This window comes from Rhipicephalus microplus, chromosome 10, assembly GCF_043290135.1.
Source record: "Rhipicephalus microplus isolate Deutch F79 chromosome 10, USDA_Rmic, whole genome shotgun sequence".
In the NCBI taxonomy this organism is placed as follows: domain Eukaryota; kingdom Metazoa; phylum Arthropoda; class Arachnida; order Ixodida; family Ixodidae; genus Rhipicephalus; species Rhipicephalus microplus.
Genome location: NC_134709.1, coordinates 96,595,912 through 96,616,302, shown reverse-complemented (window position 1 = coordinate 96,616,302; position 20,391 = coordinate 96,595,912). Strand labels below are relative to the sequence as shown.

Here is a 20,391-nt window from a genome sequence, read left to right as displayed (position 1 = left end):
GTTGGTGAGATTTGTCACCACCACCTAGTTCTCTCGGTGGTGGTGGCTTGGAAGCTCTTTCCGCTCGAAATAGAATAACTTTTCACCCAACGGATGTGATTCCTACTTCACTATAAAAAAACTCGTGCTTACCAAAGAAACAAACAAACTCCGCATATTATGTTTGAATTTTTGTGTCACTGTTCCTTGAAAACGTAAGGCGGTGATTATTGAACGGCTTGTACTTAGCAACTATACTTGTGTAGGTACTCTAGCAGAGTTTATGACGGGTCCTATGGTGAGCCGTGGTGGCGTTGGTGGCGATAATGATAATAACATACCTTGGTGTGGTGGTCCATCTCGGGGACCTCATGACAAGCTTGCAGGAATCGCACAGGAGCACCGCGATGCAGAATATGTGTTCGGGGTGGCAGAAGCCCACCGATGCAGCCGTTCCTTTTCCAGGGATGGATAAAAGAAGCGTGGCCTTGAAGCTAACAAAAGCGGTCAGTTCATTACCAGCATCTTGCTGCGGCTGCGGATCCCATAGCACCCTCACAGCGGATCTCCGCAGCAGGACGTCGTGTTGCTTGGACCAGTTCCGGCAGGTCCACAACAGCCGATCGATGAACACCCCGTCCAGCTCAACCTGTGGTAATGCATTGCTAATAAATATAGGAATATATGTGGTAGTTTAATGTCTCATATAAAACTATATGTGGAAGTTTAACGTCTCATAACCGCGATATTATTGAGAGACGCCGTCGTGAAGGCCTCCGGAAATCACGACCACCTGGGGTTCTTTGAAGTGCATCTAACTTCAAGCATTTTCACCTCCATCGAAAATGCGGTCGGCGCGGCCGGGATCTGAACACCCCGACTAAGTAAATTTTGAAAACTTGTACTCGGTATTACATAGCATCTACTCATTAAAGATGTAGTACTTTGTCTTCTGTCGTTGACCTTGGCCTAGCATAGGAGATTTCGAAAATCTTCATCCAGCCAATGCCGTAAACATGCGAAAACTACATTTCGAAATTTTCAACATCACGAGTGGCGATTTTGGCGTGAAATTTAACGATCAAACTTCAGTATATTTACTCCACTAATAATGAACTTGTGATAGCAAAACTTGAAGTGTACGAGTTCTTAGAGTGAACTTTGTCAACCTAAACCAAATTATTGCTTTTTTCGGTGTCTCTTTAGCAAAATGAACTCGCAGATTGCAAAAATTCGGGACGTTGCTTTGAAGTCATGACTACGCCACGTGGTCACGTAATCGCATGTCTCTGTCGTTATGTCAAAGATTAGCCGATCCTGGAGACAGTGAAAACCGTGTTATTTACCGGAAGCTTTTGTAGAGTGACGGGGCAGTGCCATTACATATACCGAAACGAATACACAGGCTGCTACTGCCTTCTTGTCGTCTCAGCTTAATGCATATGGGGCACTGACAGTTCTGCCACGTGGGTTCTAGTTGAGTTGAATATTTTTTCCATTCAACAAAGGAAAATTTCCAGTTACAGGCATGCTGAGGACAGTGGTTTTTCTGCTAGGTGTAAAGTTAATTGTAAGCATAAGCCCATCCAAAACGTTATGACCCTGGGTTCGAAATAAGGAGTAGGGTTGCGAAGCAGATCACCAGTCTGTTGTAGATACGAATTGGAATGGTATTTGTAACGGTGGTGGCGGCTGTACACGCCGGACAACTGATTACGGATACGTCCTTGCACGCGAAGTACACAGTTGTTATGACACAAGTTGTTATGAGGTCACATGCTTTGATGATGAGTGGCGTCGTGATGACATATCGTGACATCATCCCATGATAATGGTGTCGTAACCTTACTATGTTAACGCCACCGACACTAGGCCTTCTATTCACGGTACCCCAGCCGATGTCCGCATCTGACGAAGCATTTTCGCATTGAAATGTAAGGTGCATCGTCGAATGCTAATGACTCACCATGATGACGCGGGCGCAGAACCTCGCCGCCGGCTCGGCACTGTCGTCGTCATGGATGGCTTTCAAGAAGACAACGTGCACAAGTCGATCAGCTTCCACTGGCGTCAGCAAGCCAGGATCTGAAGAAAAACGTTGAATGGCTCACGTTGCGGCAAACGTGTCGAAATTTAGTGTTCAAGTGCATTGGTGAGGTGAATTCATACTAAACTTAAGAATGGGCAATTACGAAATGCATTCGATAAATCTCGGGTTCATAGCTCTGCTACACAATGCAGAATCTCTTACAAGGTTAATTATTTGTTCTGAAACGGGGTGTTGAACCAGTAGGAGTTGACTCGGCGAACGAAAGCTTTATTGAGCGCAAGGGCTAACTGAACGCAAGCCTGCGATCACAGCAAGTCTTCTTCCTTTTCTATATTCGAGCTCCATGCCCACTGCTCTCGTTACAATCACCCCCCGAGCGATGAGGGAGCCATCCTGGCGACCTAAGGACAGGTGTACACAGAAGGGTCATGATATGGCTTGAGCCGAGAGATGTGTACGATTTCTTGTCCCCGACGGCGCTTGTGCGAAGATGCATCCAGCGGCTCGACCAGGTAGTTGACAGGGAATGTTTGGCGTACAACTCGATAAGGGCCATGGTACCTGGGCGAAAGCTTGTGGGAGAGTCCTGGAGGAGTAGAAGGAATCCATACCCCCACCAGGGACTTTGGAGCAAAGCTCATAGGCGTGGTTGACGCGTGGTGGCGATGTTTTTGGCGCGTCTGGTCATGTGACGTGAACGCACGAGCAAGCTTCCGACATTCTTCAGCGTGTGCAGCTGCTCGAGAAATGGTAGTCATCTCTGAAGAGTCCGGTCGATAAGGAAGAATAGTATCCATTATTGATTATGGCTCGCGTCCATAAAGAAGAAAGAAAGGCGAAAATCCAGTGGTGCTTTGCGTTGCAGTGTTGTAAGCATATGTCAAAAAAGGCAGTATGCTATCCCAGTTTGACTGGTCGGATGAAGCGTACTTGGCCAGCATATCCCCAAGTGTACGATTAAAATGCTCTGTCATCCCATTAGGTTGCGGATGATAGGCTGTGGTAGTTCGGTGTATGATGCGACACTCGCTCAACAACGCTTTGATGGCAACGGAGAGAAAAACGTGGCCGCGGTCGCTTAGTAACTCTCGAGGTGCTCCATGCCTTAAAACCAGGTTTTGCAGTATAAAACATGCAACGTATTTTGCGGTAGCAGAAGGTAACGCAGCTGCTTCAGCGTACCGCGTTAGGTGGTCGATAGGGACAATGACCCAGCGGTTGCTACTCGAAGTATAGGGAAGCGGACTGTAAAGGTCGATTTCGACACGATCGAAAGTTCGTGCTGGACATGGCAACGGCTGCAAGGGACCTGTGGCATGCTGAGTGGGCATTTTGCGTCGCTGGCACGTAAGGCAAGACCTTACGTAACGGCGAACGAAACGGTACATACCGCGCCAGTAGTACAGCAGCTGCAAGCGAGTGTATGTTTTTAACACACCAGCGTGGTCACATTGCGGATCATCGTGGAACGTGGCACAGATGTCAGAGCGCAGATGTCGGGGAATGACGAGCAACCACTTACGACCCATCGAGCTGTGGTTTCGGCGGTAAAGTAGGTTATCCCGAATAGCGAAGTGTCCTGCTTGACGGCGAAGTGTCCTGGAAACTGGGGTGGGCGTCCGGTTTGAGAGCAAGTCCAAAAGAGAAGAAATCCAAGCATCTTTGCGTTGCTCGGAAGGCATGTCCGAAATGCTGATGGCCAAGGCAGCACTAGTGGAGATAGGCGAGCCGACAGGCTCTGAAGCCAATGGCGAACGTGACAGGGCATCGGCGTCGGAATGCTTACGGCCAGAACGGTAGATAACACGGATATCGAACTCCTGTAACCGCAATGCCCAACGAGCGAGCCGACCATTAGGATCTTTTAGTGAAGATAACCAGCAAAGCGCATGGTGGTCTGTTACAATATCAAACGGACGTCCATATAAATAAGGCCGAAATTTTCCGATTGCCCAAATAATGGCAAGGCACTCCTTTTCAGTTACACTGTAATTCTTCTCGGCTTTACTGAGGGTGCGGCTGGCATAGGCAATGACGTACTCATCAAAGCCATCCTTGCGTTGGGCCAGTATGGCCCCTAGCCCGACACCAATAGCGTCTGTATGAAGCTCCGTTGGAGCAGACGGATCGAAATGTCCGAGTATGGGAGGGGTGGTGGTGAGCCGTCGGAATTCCTGAAATGCATCATCACACGCCTGCGACAACGCTGACAAATCAGAACTTCTAGCAAGAAGATTGGTCAAGGGGGTGATAATAGAGGTGAAATTGCGGACTTAGCGCCGGAAGTAAGAACATAGGCCGATGAAGCTTCGAAGCTCTTTGATGGTGGTTGGATTTGGGAACGCCGCGACTGCATTAGGTTTCGTAGGGTCCGGGAGAGTGCCGTCCTTAGAAACTACATGGCCGAGAATTACAAGCTTGCGAGCGCCGAAGTGGCATTTTTTCAAGTTAAGTTGAAGTCCCACCGTGGAAAGGCACGTAAAAACTTGCTCGATGCGGCTGAGGTGGGTCGCAAAGTCGCTTGAAGAAACCACAATGTCGTCCAAATAACAGAGGCACGTTTTCCATTTCAGACCTCGCAAGATGGTATCCATCATCCTTCCAAAAGTGGCAGGCGCATTGCAGCGGCCAAAGTGCATAACGGTGAATTCATATAGTTCATTCGGTGTTACAAAGGCCGTCTTCGGGCGGTCACCCTCTGCCATGGGCACCTGCCAGTAGCCGGAGCGTAAATCTAACGAAGAAAAGAGCTCTGCACCTTGTAGGCAGTCCAGAGCATCATTGATGCGCGGCAGAGGGTATACGTCTTTGCGCGTTATCTTGTTGAGTCGGCGGTAGTCAACGCAGAACCGAATGGATCCATATTTTTTCTTGACAAGAACAACCGGTGAAGCCCAGGGACTGTTGGAGGGCTCCATGATGCCACGTTTCAACATGTCGTCCACTTGTTCATTGATGACACGGCGTTCAGCAGATGACACACAGTACGGACGCTGTCTTAGCGGGGCTTGTTGACCGGTGTCAATACGGTGAACGACCGCAGAGGTTCGGCCTAAGCCTGACTGGTCACGATCGAATGAAGAGCGAAAGCGGAGTAGAAGATTTATAATCTATTCGCGCTGAGTTGGTGCGAGCTCAGAGTCGATGGCATCCGAGAATACGTCGAGAACATCATTAGGCGTGTTGGTAGGAGTGACAGCACAAATTGGGAGTGAAACCGTAGAATCGGGTATAGTAGCCGGAAGAATGCACTCGTAAGGTTCATAGCTTCCCAGGCATTCTCCACGTAGTAGGGATGACGGGCTGTCCGAGGGATTGCACACATAAATGGCAGCGTGACCGTTGCGAAAAACGACGACGGCAAACGGAAGCATGATATTTCGACGGCACGCAGATGGGACCGATCGCATAAACAACACAGGCGATTTCGGGGGAAGGGGGAGGCACACGACACCGAGACAACAACAGCTGAGAAAGGCGCAATGCCAACGTCAGAAGCAGCAAACACACTACACGAAGCGCCATCGTAGGAGTCATAGCACGGCACAGATAATGCGAGTTCGGAACGAGCACAGTCGACCAAAGCAGAGTTTGACGAAAGAAAGTCCCATCCAAGGATAACGTCATACGAAGAACGGAATAAAACTACAAATGAGACGACGTACATCGCACCTTGAATGACGACTCGTGCAGTGCACAAATCTGAAGGCTGAATATGATGGGACGTAGCTGTCTGCAAAGATAGGTCGGTAAGTTGCGTGGTCACTTTCTTCAAGTTTCGGCACAGTTTCTCGCTAATTACAGATACGGCAGCTCCAGTGTCAACATGTCCGTGCACCTTAATGCCATCACTATACAGTTCGATTTCGTTCGGGGGACAGCAGTTAGGTCTTGAAATTTCCGCTGCCAACGCAGTTCTTGCCTCCGGAACTGCGCCCGTCAGTTTTTTCTCGCAGTGGGCTGTTGCGACGTAACATTGGAGAAATAGATCTGCGACGAGGAGAAGGCGAACGGCTTGAGCCGGATGGGCGGCGACCGGTACGTACGTCTAGAGGTGGATCGGCAGGAACGGGATATCGCGGCTGAGTGGGCATGTAGTGTGAGGCCCCTGCAATGTCTTGAGAAGGGAAGCTGCGACGGCGGCAGTGACGAGCTATGTGGCCTGGGATGCCACATGAAAAACATATTGGCCGATTATCCGGAATGCGCCATTGGCTGACGGTAGGGGCACTTTTCACTGTATAAGGCACCGGAAACGGTCGTGCAGGCGGCGGCTTCATATAAACGTTTCGAGTTGTTTCGTATACAGCCGGAGACGGGACAGTCAACGGGTGGGCAGGTGGCGTCGACGAATAAACGTGGCGAGTTGCTTCGTAGATAGCCGGAGGCGATGGAGCGCGTGGCCGAGCAACAGCGGCTGCATATGTTAGTGGTGCGGTAACAGATGGTGGAGCCTGAGCTGGCGGCAATGCTTCGGCAACTTGCGATTCAATGACCTGGCGAAGCGAAGGCGATAAGGGTGCCATCGGCTCGGTAGTTCTGGTGATTATAGATAGCTGTCGGGCAACCTCCTCGCGTATGAATTGCTTTATGAGTGGCATTAAAGCAGAGTGGTTGGCAGTGTCATGGCGATAGTCGAGGGATGAGAGGTCCGCGTTGCTTTGAGCAGCGCAACGTGTGGAAGCACGATGCCTACGCAGCTCATCATAACTTTGGGAGAGCTGAATCACCTCGGCGACTGTCTCGGGACACTTCGCAGCAAGCATTTGGAATGCACCGTCGTCGATTCCTTTCAGTATGTTTTTCATCTTGCCTGCCTCATCCAAAGTCGCGTTGATGAGCTGGCAGAGAAGGAGCACATCTTCGATGTAGCTCGTGAAAGTCTCATCTGTTCTCTGTACTCTGCCATGCAAGCGCTGTTCAGCACGAAGGCGGCGGACCGCAGGATGTCGAAATACTTCCGAGAGGGTTTTTGCCAATTCCGACCAGGTACTGAAATCACTTTGATGATTCCTGTACCATAGTTTAGCCACAACGGTCAGGTGAAAATTCACATTTTTGAGCTTATAGGCTGCGTTCCACTTATTGTGCGAGCTCACCAGTTCATACTCGGCAATCCAGTTGTCTACATCTTGGTCCTCTGTGCCACCAAATATGGGGAAGTCGCACTGCCGGAGAGCGCCAGCGCAGAAGACAGGTATGGGTGCGAGACCTGTAGTGGCGGCCTGAGACAGTCCCGGATCAGTCATCACAGAAGCTGGTTGCAGTGTGCGGCTACGAAGTTCCAGGGTGAGGGCCAGATGTACCCAGTGTTGTGTTCTGGGTTTTCGGTTTCGGTTTCGGAATGACATGTGAGGATGCCAGGGGGCGCCGCTCTGACATCTAGAATAAGGTCCCTAGATGAAACAAGGTAGCGTCACTCATTGTTCTCGAGCCGTCCTCCTCACTCTCTTGATTACTCCTTTTTTTCTCTGCCATCCGTGTCTGTAATTGGTGCATTACTTGCACGTGATCTTGCAAACGGCTGGTGGTGTTATTTATTATTATGCAAAAGGTTCAAAACGAGTACGCATGCGCATATGACTCCAGCCGGATTCTCGCCGTGACCAAAGACAAAATCGTAGCCAGAACATAAACTGAAGAGGAGTAGCGTTTCGGTGTGCGCTAAGTCCACCAAAATTGTTTCGCCATGCTCGTTCAATGCAACATCTGCGTTTTTAAGCAATGTTGCGTTGCCGTAAACATCAAAAAATGGTTTCGCTCTCTTCAACTTACCTCGTTCTTTCCGAGATGAAGCGCACCATGAAGTGCAACTATGAGCCATTTCACGCGAATGATTTCGTGCAACTCCGTCAACGTATGTCGACGCGGATCTGCGAAGCGAGTTCACTTGTCGGTTTTTATTGAAACGCCAGGCGCACGCCTGATGCGTGTCTAGTGCATGCCAGTTGGTACAAATACATGTGGGTATGCACGTATACAGAACAGCTGTAGGTTGTAATCAACGCAACTTCAGAAACATTTCTTTCTTGACCAGTTCCCGCTTGAGCCGAAACGCGCTGCTTTGAGACACCTCACCAGTAGAACTCTCACTTTTCAGGAAGTTCCCAGCACCGCATCAGAATCACTTGGCATCACGATTGTCCAAATGGGCACATTTAAAAAAAACGTCATCGCAGTGCTGCTGGACGAGTGTTCGTAGCAGTCTGATCGTAGTTTTTTTTTCTTGCGTGTGCACAAGCTGGTTGTAATCAATCGTCACAACGTCACGCCCTGTGGCCACTTACAGGATCCAGCAAGGAGCACGTTCACTGTGTCACATCACGAACAAAACACAATCGGCGAAGTGGACTAGTTAGATCTGGACGAAATACCGCGGCCGTGGAACTAAAATGTACTACGCGAGACGCCATGGCTAGTGGTGTAAAGTATAGAACTGCCCAACGTTGCCTGTTGAGTAACGCACATCCCGCTTGCTCTTGTGTTGTGCCGTTTATGTTCATAAAGGTAAATGTTTATTCTACGTCTTATTTTGTTCCATTTTGTTTCATTTACATCTACTCACCGTAGCAACAGAACCCAAACATTCCCTTTTGGATGAAAGTTTTAAACCTTCTAGAGGGCGCTTCAGGCAAATAAGCGAGGAGGAAAAGGAAGGGTGTCGCTACCTTGGAAACTTGTTTCATCTAGGGACCTTAATCTGGGATTTCAAGGCGACTGTAAAATAAAAGCAGTGTGCGTTGAGTAACCGTGGAGTGCGGTTGTTGTTCTTCTCTTCGGCGCTTCGCGCCAACCCGCGTTTTCGGGCTGGACGGCGTCCCCGCCGGCCGCGTACGTCTCCGTCGGCCGCCTTCTTATTCTGCTTCGTTGGGACCAGCCAGCCCCCAACACAGCAATGGCTACGAGGATGAGATTTGCATACGGACTGAAAATGTCCGATTTTTCCGCACGCAAGACAAGTGCGGTTTCTCGCAGGACACTGCGCAAAATTGGCTAAATGCCGAGCCGATCTGCAACGAAAGCAATGCGCGGTTGCGCTTGAAGAAGAAAATTGCGAACGCGAGTTAGGAGCTCGGTGCTGTTCCTGAAAACCAGAATTGGGCGGAATGTGGTCGCCATATCGCCGGCTTCTTCACCGCCGCGACGCAAAGAGGCCGCCATGTCTGCCGCCACGGAAGGAATGTGCAGGAGGGCGTCCATGTTGGCCGCCGCGCCGAGACAAAGATGAAGGGCCGCCATGTTGACGCGTCCCGTGAAACAAAGAGCCGCCACCTTGGCCCCCCGCAGCAGAAAGTTGCTGCACTGAATGCGGAGCGAATAGCTCCAACTGGGAGCGAATAAGCTCGTCCTCTCGCGCAATCGAGAGGGCTTCGGATAATGAAATCGAGGAGCCGTTTGGAAGCATGGGGCAGTGGACATTTTGCGAGGCTACCCCGGTGAAAAGCTTATGGCGGATCATATCGTCCTCGAGCGTGCCGAAGCCGCACGACGCGGCGAGCGTTCGAAGAGAAGTAATAAACTCGGCGACTGGCTCGCCAGGCAATTGTCGCCTTTCTTGGAATTTTACGCGTGCGAGATAATCGCACGAGACATCTTTAAAATGCTCATCGAAAAGAGCAACATCATTCTTGAAGGCATCGCCCGACGCTGGCGTCGGCGACGCGTTGGTGGCGTCCAAAGTATACAAGAGCTTTAACCCGGCAGGGCCCAACGCGTTGAGCAACAGGGCCTTGCGACGCTCGGGCTTGCTGGCGTCCTCCCCGGCCGCGTCTGCGTAGGCCTGAAACACCAACTTCCAGTCCGCCGACGTAAGTGGCGGGACTCCGGGCGAATGAAGAAATAGGGGAGGTGGAATAGGAGACGCCATTTCAAGCGAGAAGAATGGAGAGGTGCAGACAAGAAGAAAATGACGCCAGTACACTGTTTGAAGAAGACGACAGAGGTGGCGTAGCTGAATGAAGAAGGAATGAATCGACCCAGCACGCAGCAGTTACCTTGCTGGGAACAAACAGCGTATAGGGTTAGCAAGCTAGGTTCGTTAGAAGCAAGAAAACGACGAACACGGAGAACGAAATGGGTTCTTACACGTCCTCGTTGCCATTGCTGTGTTCGGGCTGGTCGGCGTCCCCGCCGGTCACGTTCGTCTCCGTCGGCCGTCTTCTTCTTCTGCTTTGTCGGGACCAGCCAGCCCCCAACACAGCAATGGTAAATCTTCCTGAACCAGTTTCTTCGTCCGCTCGTTCGAGCACTGCACAGAACAATACGGTGACTCGTTTAAATGTGAATGGCCTCCACACTACGTTCGAGCCCAGCATCGTAGCTTCAGTGGGTCATGTGCCCTTGTCATTTCTCGTGGACACTGGTGCCTCAGTCTCTTTAATCAGTGCCGCTGACTTTCATAGTCATTTTTCCAACATTCGGCTTTTGCCTTCACGCGTCGTTCTACAAACATATTCAAAGGAAACAATTGATATATTAGGTCATTTTACAGCTCAGGTCTCCTATCGCAGTCGCACTGCTTCCATTACTTTTTATGTAACTGCCAGTGCAGCTCGCTTTTGGGACGTGAGGGCTTTGTCCATCAACATCGTCGGTGCGTCTATGACGTGTGCTCAAGTCGACGTCCAAGATAATCTTCCGGCCAACGCGCCTTCTGAATTTCACCACCTGTTCACCCGTGAACTGGGTTGTGTGCGCAGGTTTGTGCATAAAGTGATGCGTCGACCAGGTGTGTGCCCTGTGCGTGCCAAGCTGCGCCGCATTCCTCTTCTTCTCCGTGAGCAAGTCTCTGCGGAACTGTTTTGCCTTCAATCCAGCGGAATCATCGAGCCTGTCTCTGCTTCCGACTGGGTTTCTCCACTGGTCGTCGTCAAGAAAAAAGATGAATCCCTTTGACTATGCGTCGACTTACGAGAACCGAACAAGGCGATCGTCGTAGACGGGTTTCCACTTCCTCACATTGAAGAACTGCTTAATCAGCTCTCCGGAGCGGTATGTTTCTCCAAGCTGGACCTCGCGTCCGCTTATCACCGAGTTGAACTTTCTGAGTGCAGTAGAGACTTAACCACATTTGTATCGCACGAAGGCTTGTTTCGGTTTTGCCGCATGTGTTTCGGGCTTGCATCTGCCCCTGCAGTGTATCAGAAAATGATGTCAATTATTCTTAAGGGTTGTAATGGCGCCCTTTGTTTCTTGGATGACATTTTGGTGTGGGGACGTACTCGCGAAGAGCACGATGCTAACTTATACTCTTCTCAACCGCATCAGTGAATGTGGTATGAAACTTAATAACCTGTGCATTTTTGTTGTGAATGAGTTACAATTTCTAGGACATAATGTCAGTTCCCGCGCCTTGACACCTGTTGAATCTAAAGTTCAGGCCATTGTCATTGCCCCACGGCCTACTGATGCCAAAACCTTGCAATTTTTTTAGGTCTTGTTGGTTATTATGCCAAGTTTGTTCCTCACTATGCTGATGTTGTTGAACCACTGCGTACTCTACTTCGACAAGCACAGCCTTTTAACTGGTCAGCTGAAGCTGAGCAGAGGTTCATTCGAGTGAAGTTAATGCTGGCCTCAAAGCCAGCGTTAGTATTTTCAATGAGAAGCTTCCCATCGTCATCACGACGGATGCGTCCGATTTTGGACTGGGAGCAGTGTTTCAACAACTCAGAGGTGATCAGCTGATCACTATCGCTTTTTCATCTCGTACATTCACCCCTGCTGAACGCAGATATTCATTTGACGTAAGCATGTGGGAGGTAGTGGCCAGATACTGCACCAGGGTGGCCAATCCCTCTCTGGTGAGGGAGTGCATTCTCGGCGGTGTTTGCCGGTGAGGCCGCACCCCAGGCCTCTTAATGCAGTTCCATAACACGCGGATTCTTTTTAATCTGGTTGGGAACTGCGTGGTACCGGGATTTGAACCACGGACCTCTTGCATGCGAGGCGGATGCTCTAACCACAACGCCATCGCCGCGCCAAGAAGTTTGCGGGTATAAATTGGCAGAAGCAAGCACAGGACCGGGTTAACTGGCGGAACATGGGAGAGGCCTTTGTCCTGCAGTGGACGTAGTCAGGCTGATGATGATGATGAACGCAGATATTCAGTAGGAGAGTGTGAAACTCTCGCGTGTCTTTTTGCCTGTGAGAATTGGCAAGTTGACTTGTGGGGCCGGCACTTCACATTACGTACAGATCACCAAGCACTAGTTGCTCTTCTTTCTGCAGGATCCGAAGGCCGCCGCCTTATTCGCATTTGCCGTTGGTGTGCCAAACTCACGTATTATAATTTCAGGTTTCAATATTGTAAAGGTTCTAATAACGTGGTTGCTGATGCACCGTGGCGCCTTCCTCTTCAGATACCGGTTAGTGAAGAGCGGGATGAGGAAGTTGTTTCATTATAAACTTCCTGCATTACTAAAGCTGAGCTTCAGGCAGCTACAGCTGTAGATTCCCCTTTGTTTCAAGTTCTCGAATATTTACGTGAAGGATGGCCTTCCAAATGTGCTCTTGCTCCGAAATTCTCACCTTACTTTGCAGTCCGACCGGAACTGTCTTGTGTCGAGGACTTGCTTTTCCGCGATGAACGCGTGATTTCCCCATCTTCTTTCCGTAACAAGCTAATACAGCTTGCCTACGTGGCCCTTTCAGGTATTTTCCGCACCAAACAGAATCTCCAAGACAGGTACTGGTGGCCAGCCTTAGACAAGCAGGTGGAGCATGCAGTTTACAACTGCCTTATATGTCAGACAGCTGACAAGTCTGCCAAACCTGCATTTTCTCCGTTGCAGCTAGTCCAGTGGCCTGATCGGCCTTGGCAGAAACTCGGCATGGACATCATTGGTCCTTCGCATAATGTTCCGCAAAATGCCCGTTTCATTGTTTCTCTCATCGACTACCATTCCAAATGGCCAGAGCTTTGTTTCACACATACGGTTACTTGTGAGGTCATCTTTGAATTTCTGTCTTCAATCTTCAGCCGGTGTGGGGATTCAAGAAAAACGACGACGACGAAGATGCAGGTGGCACGAACGCGATAACAAGAAATGAAGAAGAGAAGGCACGTGCGATTACGAGGCAACTGTGCGCCACTCAGCTGATGACCAGTGGTGGCCCATAGAGGTGGCGTGCCACGATTGGGCCACGTGCGACCAATACATGGCAGTAGGCTGTGTGGCTGGAGACGAGCCGGAGCAGCGGCACACGGTAGACAGCGGGCCGAAGCGTCGGACGCAGGCGATCCAGGTTCCAGCCAGGGAACGCGGCTGTCCATGCTACTGTCGTCCAACTACCAGCTGGGGCGGCATTGCCGGCACGAGTACTGCATCTCGGGGCGCGGCCTGGCCTGCTGTTCTCTTTCTTGCCGAGGGCATCGCGGATCTCGGCGAGGCGTCTCCACGGTCAGCCGTTCGACACAGCGATGAACGTGGCCTGGCTAATGGTCACGGTTGCTTCGAGCATCGCGTCTCGGCGCACGCTTTTCGCTGGACGGGCTGGCCACGCCCCGCATGGAGCATCGCGTCTCCGATGCGGGTTGACTGCTCCGTGGCCGCACCCACGCCATCAAGCGCCGGTGTCACCAGAGCGTCGCACTTCGGCAAGGGACGAGCGAGATGTTCTGCCGGGTGAGACGCGGGAGTGCGCACAGAGGAGCACGGAGCCGGGCGAGGATTCAGGGTGGCCGAGGTTCCAGGTGCCAGGGAAGTTGCTGGCTAAATCTAGGATCGCCGAGCGGTGCCGAGTGATGCGCCAGACTCGGACGTGGGCGACGAGCTCATGAGCTGCAGTGTGCACCCGAGGGTACCTGGAGGTGCCCTTGCCAAGAAGAAGGAACGTGCGGAAAAGAGAGCTCGAGGGTAGAGGCCACGAAGGCAGAGGAAGCGGTGCGCCGCTCGAGAGGACGAGTTCCTGGCAGCGTTCCTGAGCCAGACGTGAGACCCGTACGTGTCGACCAGGTCGAGCTCCGGTGTGTCTGTTCAAGGGCCAAGGCCAAGACTTGCCGAACAGCTCCTGCCTGGGTGCAGTGCCCGGGAGCAGGTTCGTGGGTGAGGCCTACCGGGCGTGGTCCTCGGGAGCCGTGGCCTGATCTTGGACCTCCGGAGTTGCGACCCTGACTGCTGGGTTGGCCACGACGTCCGACTCGACGGCGCTGCTCACGGTAGCGTATCCGTGCGTCGTCAGCCGTTCCACCCATGCCATGAAATAAAAAGTTCATGTTAATCCTTTCTCGTCCGCTATCAACAAACATAGTGACGAACGTCCCTTAACCATCACAATAAATGGCGAGCCTGCCAGGCTTAAGCTCTCGCGTTACATCTGAGAGCCTCACATTGTTTGTGTGTGGCCGACGAGAATGGACGACAAGAGAAAGCTAGTTGAGCTAGGGAAGGAGATGGGGCTGAGTGGAGAGGCTTTGCTGGCATGGGTGAGCGCTGAGGAAAAAGAAATAAGGGACCAGAGAGCGAAAGATCGAGAGGAGGCACGTCTAGCAGCACGGGCGGAGCATGAGCGTGAAATAGCTCGCATGGAGGCTGAAAGGCTCCTGCTCGAGCAGCGACGTCGTGTCGCAGAGGCGCAGCCGTCACATCCGGATATTGTTGGAAGTTGCGTGTTTTTCTGTCCCTCATCACTTTGTTTTGTGAGAAAAGTTGTTTTGTAGAAACAACTTTCTTGTGTGGGGGGTTATTGTGAGGATTCGAGAAAAACGACGACGACGAAGATGCAGGTGGCTCGAAGGCGACAAAAAGAAATGAAGAAGAGAAGGCACGTGTGATTACGAGGCAACTGTGCGCCAATCAGCTGATGACCAGTGGTGGCCCATAGAGGTGGCGTGCCACGATTGGGCCACGTGCGACCATTACGTGGCAGTAGGCTGTGTGGCTGGGGACGGGCCGGAGCAGCGGCACACGGGAGACAGCGGGCCGAAGCGTCGGACGCAGGCGATCCAGGTTCCGGCCAGGGAACGCGGCTGTCCACGCTACTGTCGTCCAACTACCAGCTGGGGCGGCATTGCCGGCACGAGTACTGCATCTCGGGGCGCGGCCTCGCCTGCTGTTCTCTTCCTTGCCGAGGGCATCGCGGATCTCGGCGAGGCGTCTACACGGTCAGCCGTTCGACCCAGCGATGAACGTGGCCTCGCTAATGGTCACGGTTGCGTCGAGCATCGCGTCTCGGCGCACGCTCTTCGCTGGACGGGCTGGCCATTCCCCGCATGGAGCATCGCGTCTCCGATGCGGGTTGACTGCTCAGTAGTCGCACCCATGCCATCGAGCACCGGTGTCACTAGAGCGTCACACATCGGAAAGCAAAGTGCATGGAGGTGAAGATAGTGTGGATGTCCAACCGGGATTGAGCGATGAGGAAGATTCTGAAGAGGAACACCCAATGGATGATGAAGACGACGAAAAGGAAGAACTCGAGTTATTCAGGACCTGGCTTGATGAGAGACGGGAGAGAGCGGGCCGAAGCGTCGGACGCAGGTGATCCAGGTTCCGGCCAGGGAACGCGTTCGTCCACGCTACTGCCATCCAACTACCAGCTGGGGCGGCGTTGCCGGCACGAGTACTGAATCTCTGGGCGCGGCCTGGCCTGCTGTTCTCTTCCTTGCCGAGGGCATCGCGGATCTCGGCGAGGCGTCTCCACGGTCAGCCGTTCGACACAGCGATGAACGTGGCCTGGCTAATGGTCACGGTTGATTCGAGCATCGCGTCTCGGCGCACGCTCTTCGCTGGACGGGCTGGCCACGCCCCGCATGGAGCATCGCCTCTCCAATGCAGGTTGACTGCTCCGTGGCCGCACCCACGCCATCAAGCGCCGGTGTCACCAGAGCGTCGCACTTCGGCAAGGGACGAGTGAGATGTTCTGCCGGGTGAGACGCGGGAGTGCGCACAGAGGAGCACGGAGCCGGGCGAGGATTCAGGGTGGCCGAGGTTCCAGGTGCCAGGGAAGTTGCCGGCTAAATCTAGGATCGCCGAGCGGTGCCGAGTGATGCGCCAGACTCGGACGTGGGCCACGAGCTCATGAGCTGCAGTGTGCACCCGAGGGTACCTGGAGGTGCCCTTGCCAAGAAGGAACGTGCGGAAAAGAGAGCTCGAGGGTTGAGGCCACGAAGGCAGAGGAAGCGGTGCGCCGCTCGAGAGGACGAGTTCCTGGCAGCGTTCCTGAGCCAGACGTGAGACCCGTACGTGTCGACCAGGTCGAACTCCGGTGTGTCTGTTCAAGGTCCAAGGCCAAGACCTGCCGAACGGCTCCTGCCTGGGTGCAGTGGCCGGGAGCAGGTTCGTGGGTGAGGCCTACCGGGCGTGGTCCTCGGGAGCCGTGGCCTGATCCTGGACCTCCGGAGTTGCGACTCTGACTGCTGGGTTGGCCGCGACGTCCGACTCAACGGCGCTGCTCACGGTAGCGTATCCGTGCGTCGTCAGCCGTTCCACCCATGCCATGAAATAAAAAGTTCATGTTAATCCTTTCTCGTCCGCTATCAACAAACATAGTGACGAACGTCCCTTAATCATCACAGCCGGGAAGGTTCTCCTGATGCCATAGTTACGGACAATGGTCCACAGTTTCAGCCCCAATGCTTTCGAGGCTTTTCTTTCACAACGAGGAATTCAGCACTTGAGGTCATCAGTTTCTATCCCCAATCAAATGGGCAAATCGAGCGCTTTAATCGCCTTCTGAAGGAACATATCCAGATCGCCCAATTAGAGCACCGTTCCCCCAAGCAAGTCTTGACTGAATGTTTAGCTTCGTAAAGGTTCACACCACAAGGCACCACTGGAGTTCAACTTCTGCTCAACTTCTCCCCGGTAGCCAACCGCGAGTTGCTCTCGACAAAGTCTCTTTGCCTGCAGTGTCTTCTCCTGATCAAATCGGTACCAGGGTTTTTTCTCATCAACAAGCAATGAAAAAGTATGTCGACACCCGTCGAGGCGCAAAGGAGTCCAAAGTTCGCACTGGCGATCTAGTCAAGGTTCTTGTGCCAGGCAAGCACCCCAAGTATCGGGGTCCTTACAAAGTCTTGGGCCAGGTTAGCCCCCTTCGTTTCGCTTAAGTGATGGTAACATCTGGAATGCTTCGTGCCTTGTTATTTCGGGGAACACCTAAAAGTGTTCCCCATCATGTTCCGTCCACGCCTTTCAACAACGCATCAGACTGTTACATGTGGCCTCCATGTACAGGCATTTCTTCTTCAAGGGGGGAGGAGTTACCAGTCGGTGTCGCTGGTTCAAGTACACCAAGTCTTACGGTTCACTTCGAACCTTCAAATATGGCTGAGACCATTGAACCGCACTTTGGTCCGCAAAATTCTTTCGAAGCTCATGCTGCGAGCTTTGATGAGACCGCGAAATTTAACGCTCGTTCAGAGCATTCACAATCTTCCACTGCTCTTGATGTGTCACATCAGAGCACAAGTGACCAAGGTGCAAAGACACCTGATTCTACACCCAAAAGGGCCCGCCCTAAGCGGAAGTGGCAGAAGCCACGTCGGTTCGAAGACTACGTGATGTAAAAGTCTTGTTCATTACTGTTCGTGAACATCATTGTTCTGTGCAAAGGTCCAATGCATTCAAATCAATATTGTACTGAGTTGTGTAAATTTTTTTTTCAGTGCATTTTCAGGACTCATAATGTGTGAGTTCGGTGTGCCGTGCTCTGAATTTTCATGTGTTTTAATGTACATACCTTGCAAAATATGTTGGTATCGATCATGTATAAATATAAACAGTGTATAGGTGAACTTTTTTCGAGGAGGGGATGATTGTTGTGTTCTGGGTTTTCGGTTTTGGTTTCGGAATGACATGTGAGGATGCCAGGGGGCACCGCTCTAGCATGTAGGATTTCAAGGCGACTGTAAAAAAAAGCAGTGTGCGTTGGGTAACCGTGGAGTGCGGTTGTTGTTCTTCTCTTCCGCGCTTCGCGCCAACCCGCGTGTTCGGGCTGGTCGGCGTCCCCGCCGGCCGCGTACGTCTCCGTCGGCCGTCTTCTTCTGCTTCGTCGGGACCAGCCAGCCCCCAACACAGCACCCAGCATTTCCGCCTCTTGAAACGGGGTGTTGAACCAGCAGGAGTTGTCTCGGCGAACTAAAGCTTTATTGAGCGCAAGGGCTAACTGAACGCAAGCCTGCGATCACAGCAAGTCTTCTTCCTTTTCTATATTCGAGCTCCATGCCCAATGCCCTCGTTACAGCCGATAAGAATCGTCTCACAGGTATGCTAACGCTTTTACCCTGACCAGGTCTCGGCCCGGGGCAGTGCCCCTGCGAATTTTTTCAATGCTGCTTTCAGATCGCACATTTCAAAAGGAGCATCGAGCTGACTGTTTTCTCTAGCTGCGTATTCATATGGGTTCCTGTTAGGATCCGTGGCGCGTCATAGGTATCTAGCACACAAATCATCAGCCAGCTGGGAGTTGGTTCCCTGAAAACTGTGCAGGGCTCAACGGAGCTGCTTTTGTGCTTCTCCTCTGGTTTGGGCGGGGTCCACGAGAGTTCGAAAAACTCGCCATGTTTTCCTTGTATTCTTTTTTTTAGCTACGACATTGCACCGTTCTATCCAATTGGATTCGTTCAGTTGTGCAGCATATTCCTCCGCTTGCTTACTCAACTCGGCTATTCTAATTTAGGCTTGCTGTTGAATTTGTTTTTCCGCCATCGTTTAGTTAAGCTTCTGCTGGCGTCCCAAAGGTGCAGCAGTACTTATCGACGGCGGGGATGTCTTCCGTTGTCTTTATAGTTTTAAGACACTTGGAATTGGCTGCAAGGAGCTGTTTTTCCTATCCCATATATCCTCCCGCTCCAGAGTGAAGAGCGAGCGTCCTCGGTTCGGCATTGGTGTTGTCGTTTCACAGCGGCATGTCGAACACACATTTCCGGATGTTCTTGAGAGGCGCCCAGCCAGCGAATGGTCGAGAGTGGGGCGTGAGCGAACGTCTGATTGGGGCGCTGGAAAAAGAGAGTGAACATTGAGAGAAGGAGCGGCTAAGATTTGCACTTACCCTCTCCTACGCTCTCTCACACCATGTGCTCCATTTGCTAGGGGCGCAGTCAAGCGCACGTGTTCGCAGCTGTTGCTATTCGAGAAGGAGCGAGAGCGTAGAGATAACACCTGCCGACGCGCGGACACCGCCGCGAGGAAGAGAGGAGGAGAAAAACTTTATTCATCCCAAGAGGGAACGGTGCGGTGGTGGAGTGTCAGAGGAGCCTACGCAGCCTAGGTCTCCGCTACCCTCTTGGCCCAATCCAAGATCTGGTCCTGTACCTCCGGCCCCGAGCTGCACATAGCAGCCTCCCACTGTTCCTTACTATTAATGTGTACAGAATTGGGTGGTGGGTTTCGAGTACACCCCCACATGATATTGACGCGTGTCTACATGTGGACGATAACGATGATGGGGCATATAGTGGGCATGCAGTAGTGGGCCTCTAGCTTCTCTCGAGGCCGAAGAAGACGATCTTGTGGCTCAGACACCCGCCTGGACGAGTGCTCGAACACGACTGACGTTTGCCTGCTCTGAGGGTTTGGCCAAGAATTCAGTAGTTGTGATTGATTTTGTTTATTCTTTTTTTTCATAGGCGTTTTAATAGTGTCCTAATTGATTAGTGAATGTATTTTCAGATAGTACGACCAGGCTGATGCTGTTTTTCTCACCTGGACCAGGGGCTTTCCTCTGGTCTGCTTCTCTTCCTTCGCACGAATTGCCAGTGGACTTGTTTTTACGCAATGGCATCTCATCCGTTCCTGTGGCATTGGTCCCAAGCAACGATGGTATTACACGGATGAAGAACCAAAAAATGATTCAGACGGAGTTGAGAGCCGCTACAACTTACTACCCAAGCATCACAGAGGTCAGGCAGTTCGGCAAGGGTGGCATTCTTTGCTTCTTGTCTGACCAGCTCTGTGTTCGAGACCTACAACAATGCTCGGTATTCACTACCAATCCGGTGAGCGCATTAATTCCACCTTACCTAGCTTGCGTCCAAGGCCTCGTTCGGGGTGTCGATGTCAACTTGACCCCAACTGAGATATTAGATATGTTTTCAGAAGCAGGTGTGATAGCTATCTATAGATGTAGTCGAGTTGTGGACAAGAACAAGGTCCCAACGGAGTCTGTTATTGCTACATTTGCCGGGTCGAATCGCCCAACCGAAATCAAAGCGTGGCCTTTAATATACAGAGTGAAGCCACTATCACCTCGTCCCCTACAGTATATTAAGTGTTGGCGTTATGGGCACACAGTGAAAGGAGGCAGGTTAGTACCTATATGCGGAATTTGTGGTGAGACGCACAACTCAAACGACTGTAAAAGTAATGAAGAAAAGTGCCAACTTTGCCATGAAGCACACTGCGCTGATAACCCAAACT

The 20,391-nt window shown here is 51.8% G+C and overlaps 1 protein-coding gene across 1 annotated transcript in view; it reads right to left on the bottom strand.

Moving 5' to 3' along the window:
* LOC142774483 (uncharacterized) overlaps positions 1–20,391 on the bottom strand; it is a 38,400-nt gene that overhangs the window by 6,005 nt on the left and 12,004 nt on the right. Inside the window, exons 2-3 of the mRNA XM_075874824.1 lie at positions 1,946–2,064; positions 321–628 (exon numbers count right to left, since the gene is read on the bottom strand). Of these exons, the coding sequence (XP_075730939.1) occupies positions 321–338 (18 nt within the window). The 5' untranslated portion in view covers positions 339–628; positions 1,946–2,064. The remainder of the gene's footprint in view (positions 1–320; positions 629–1,945; positions 2,065–20,391) is intronic.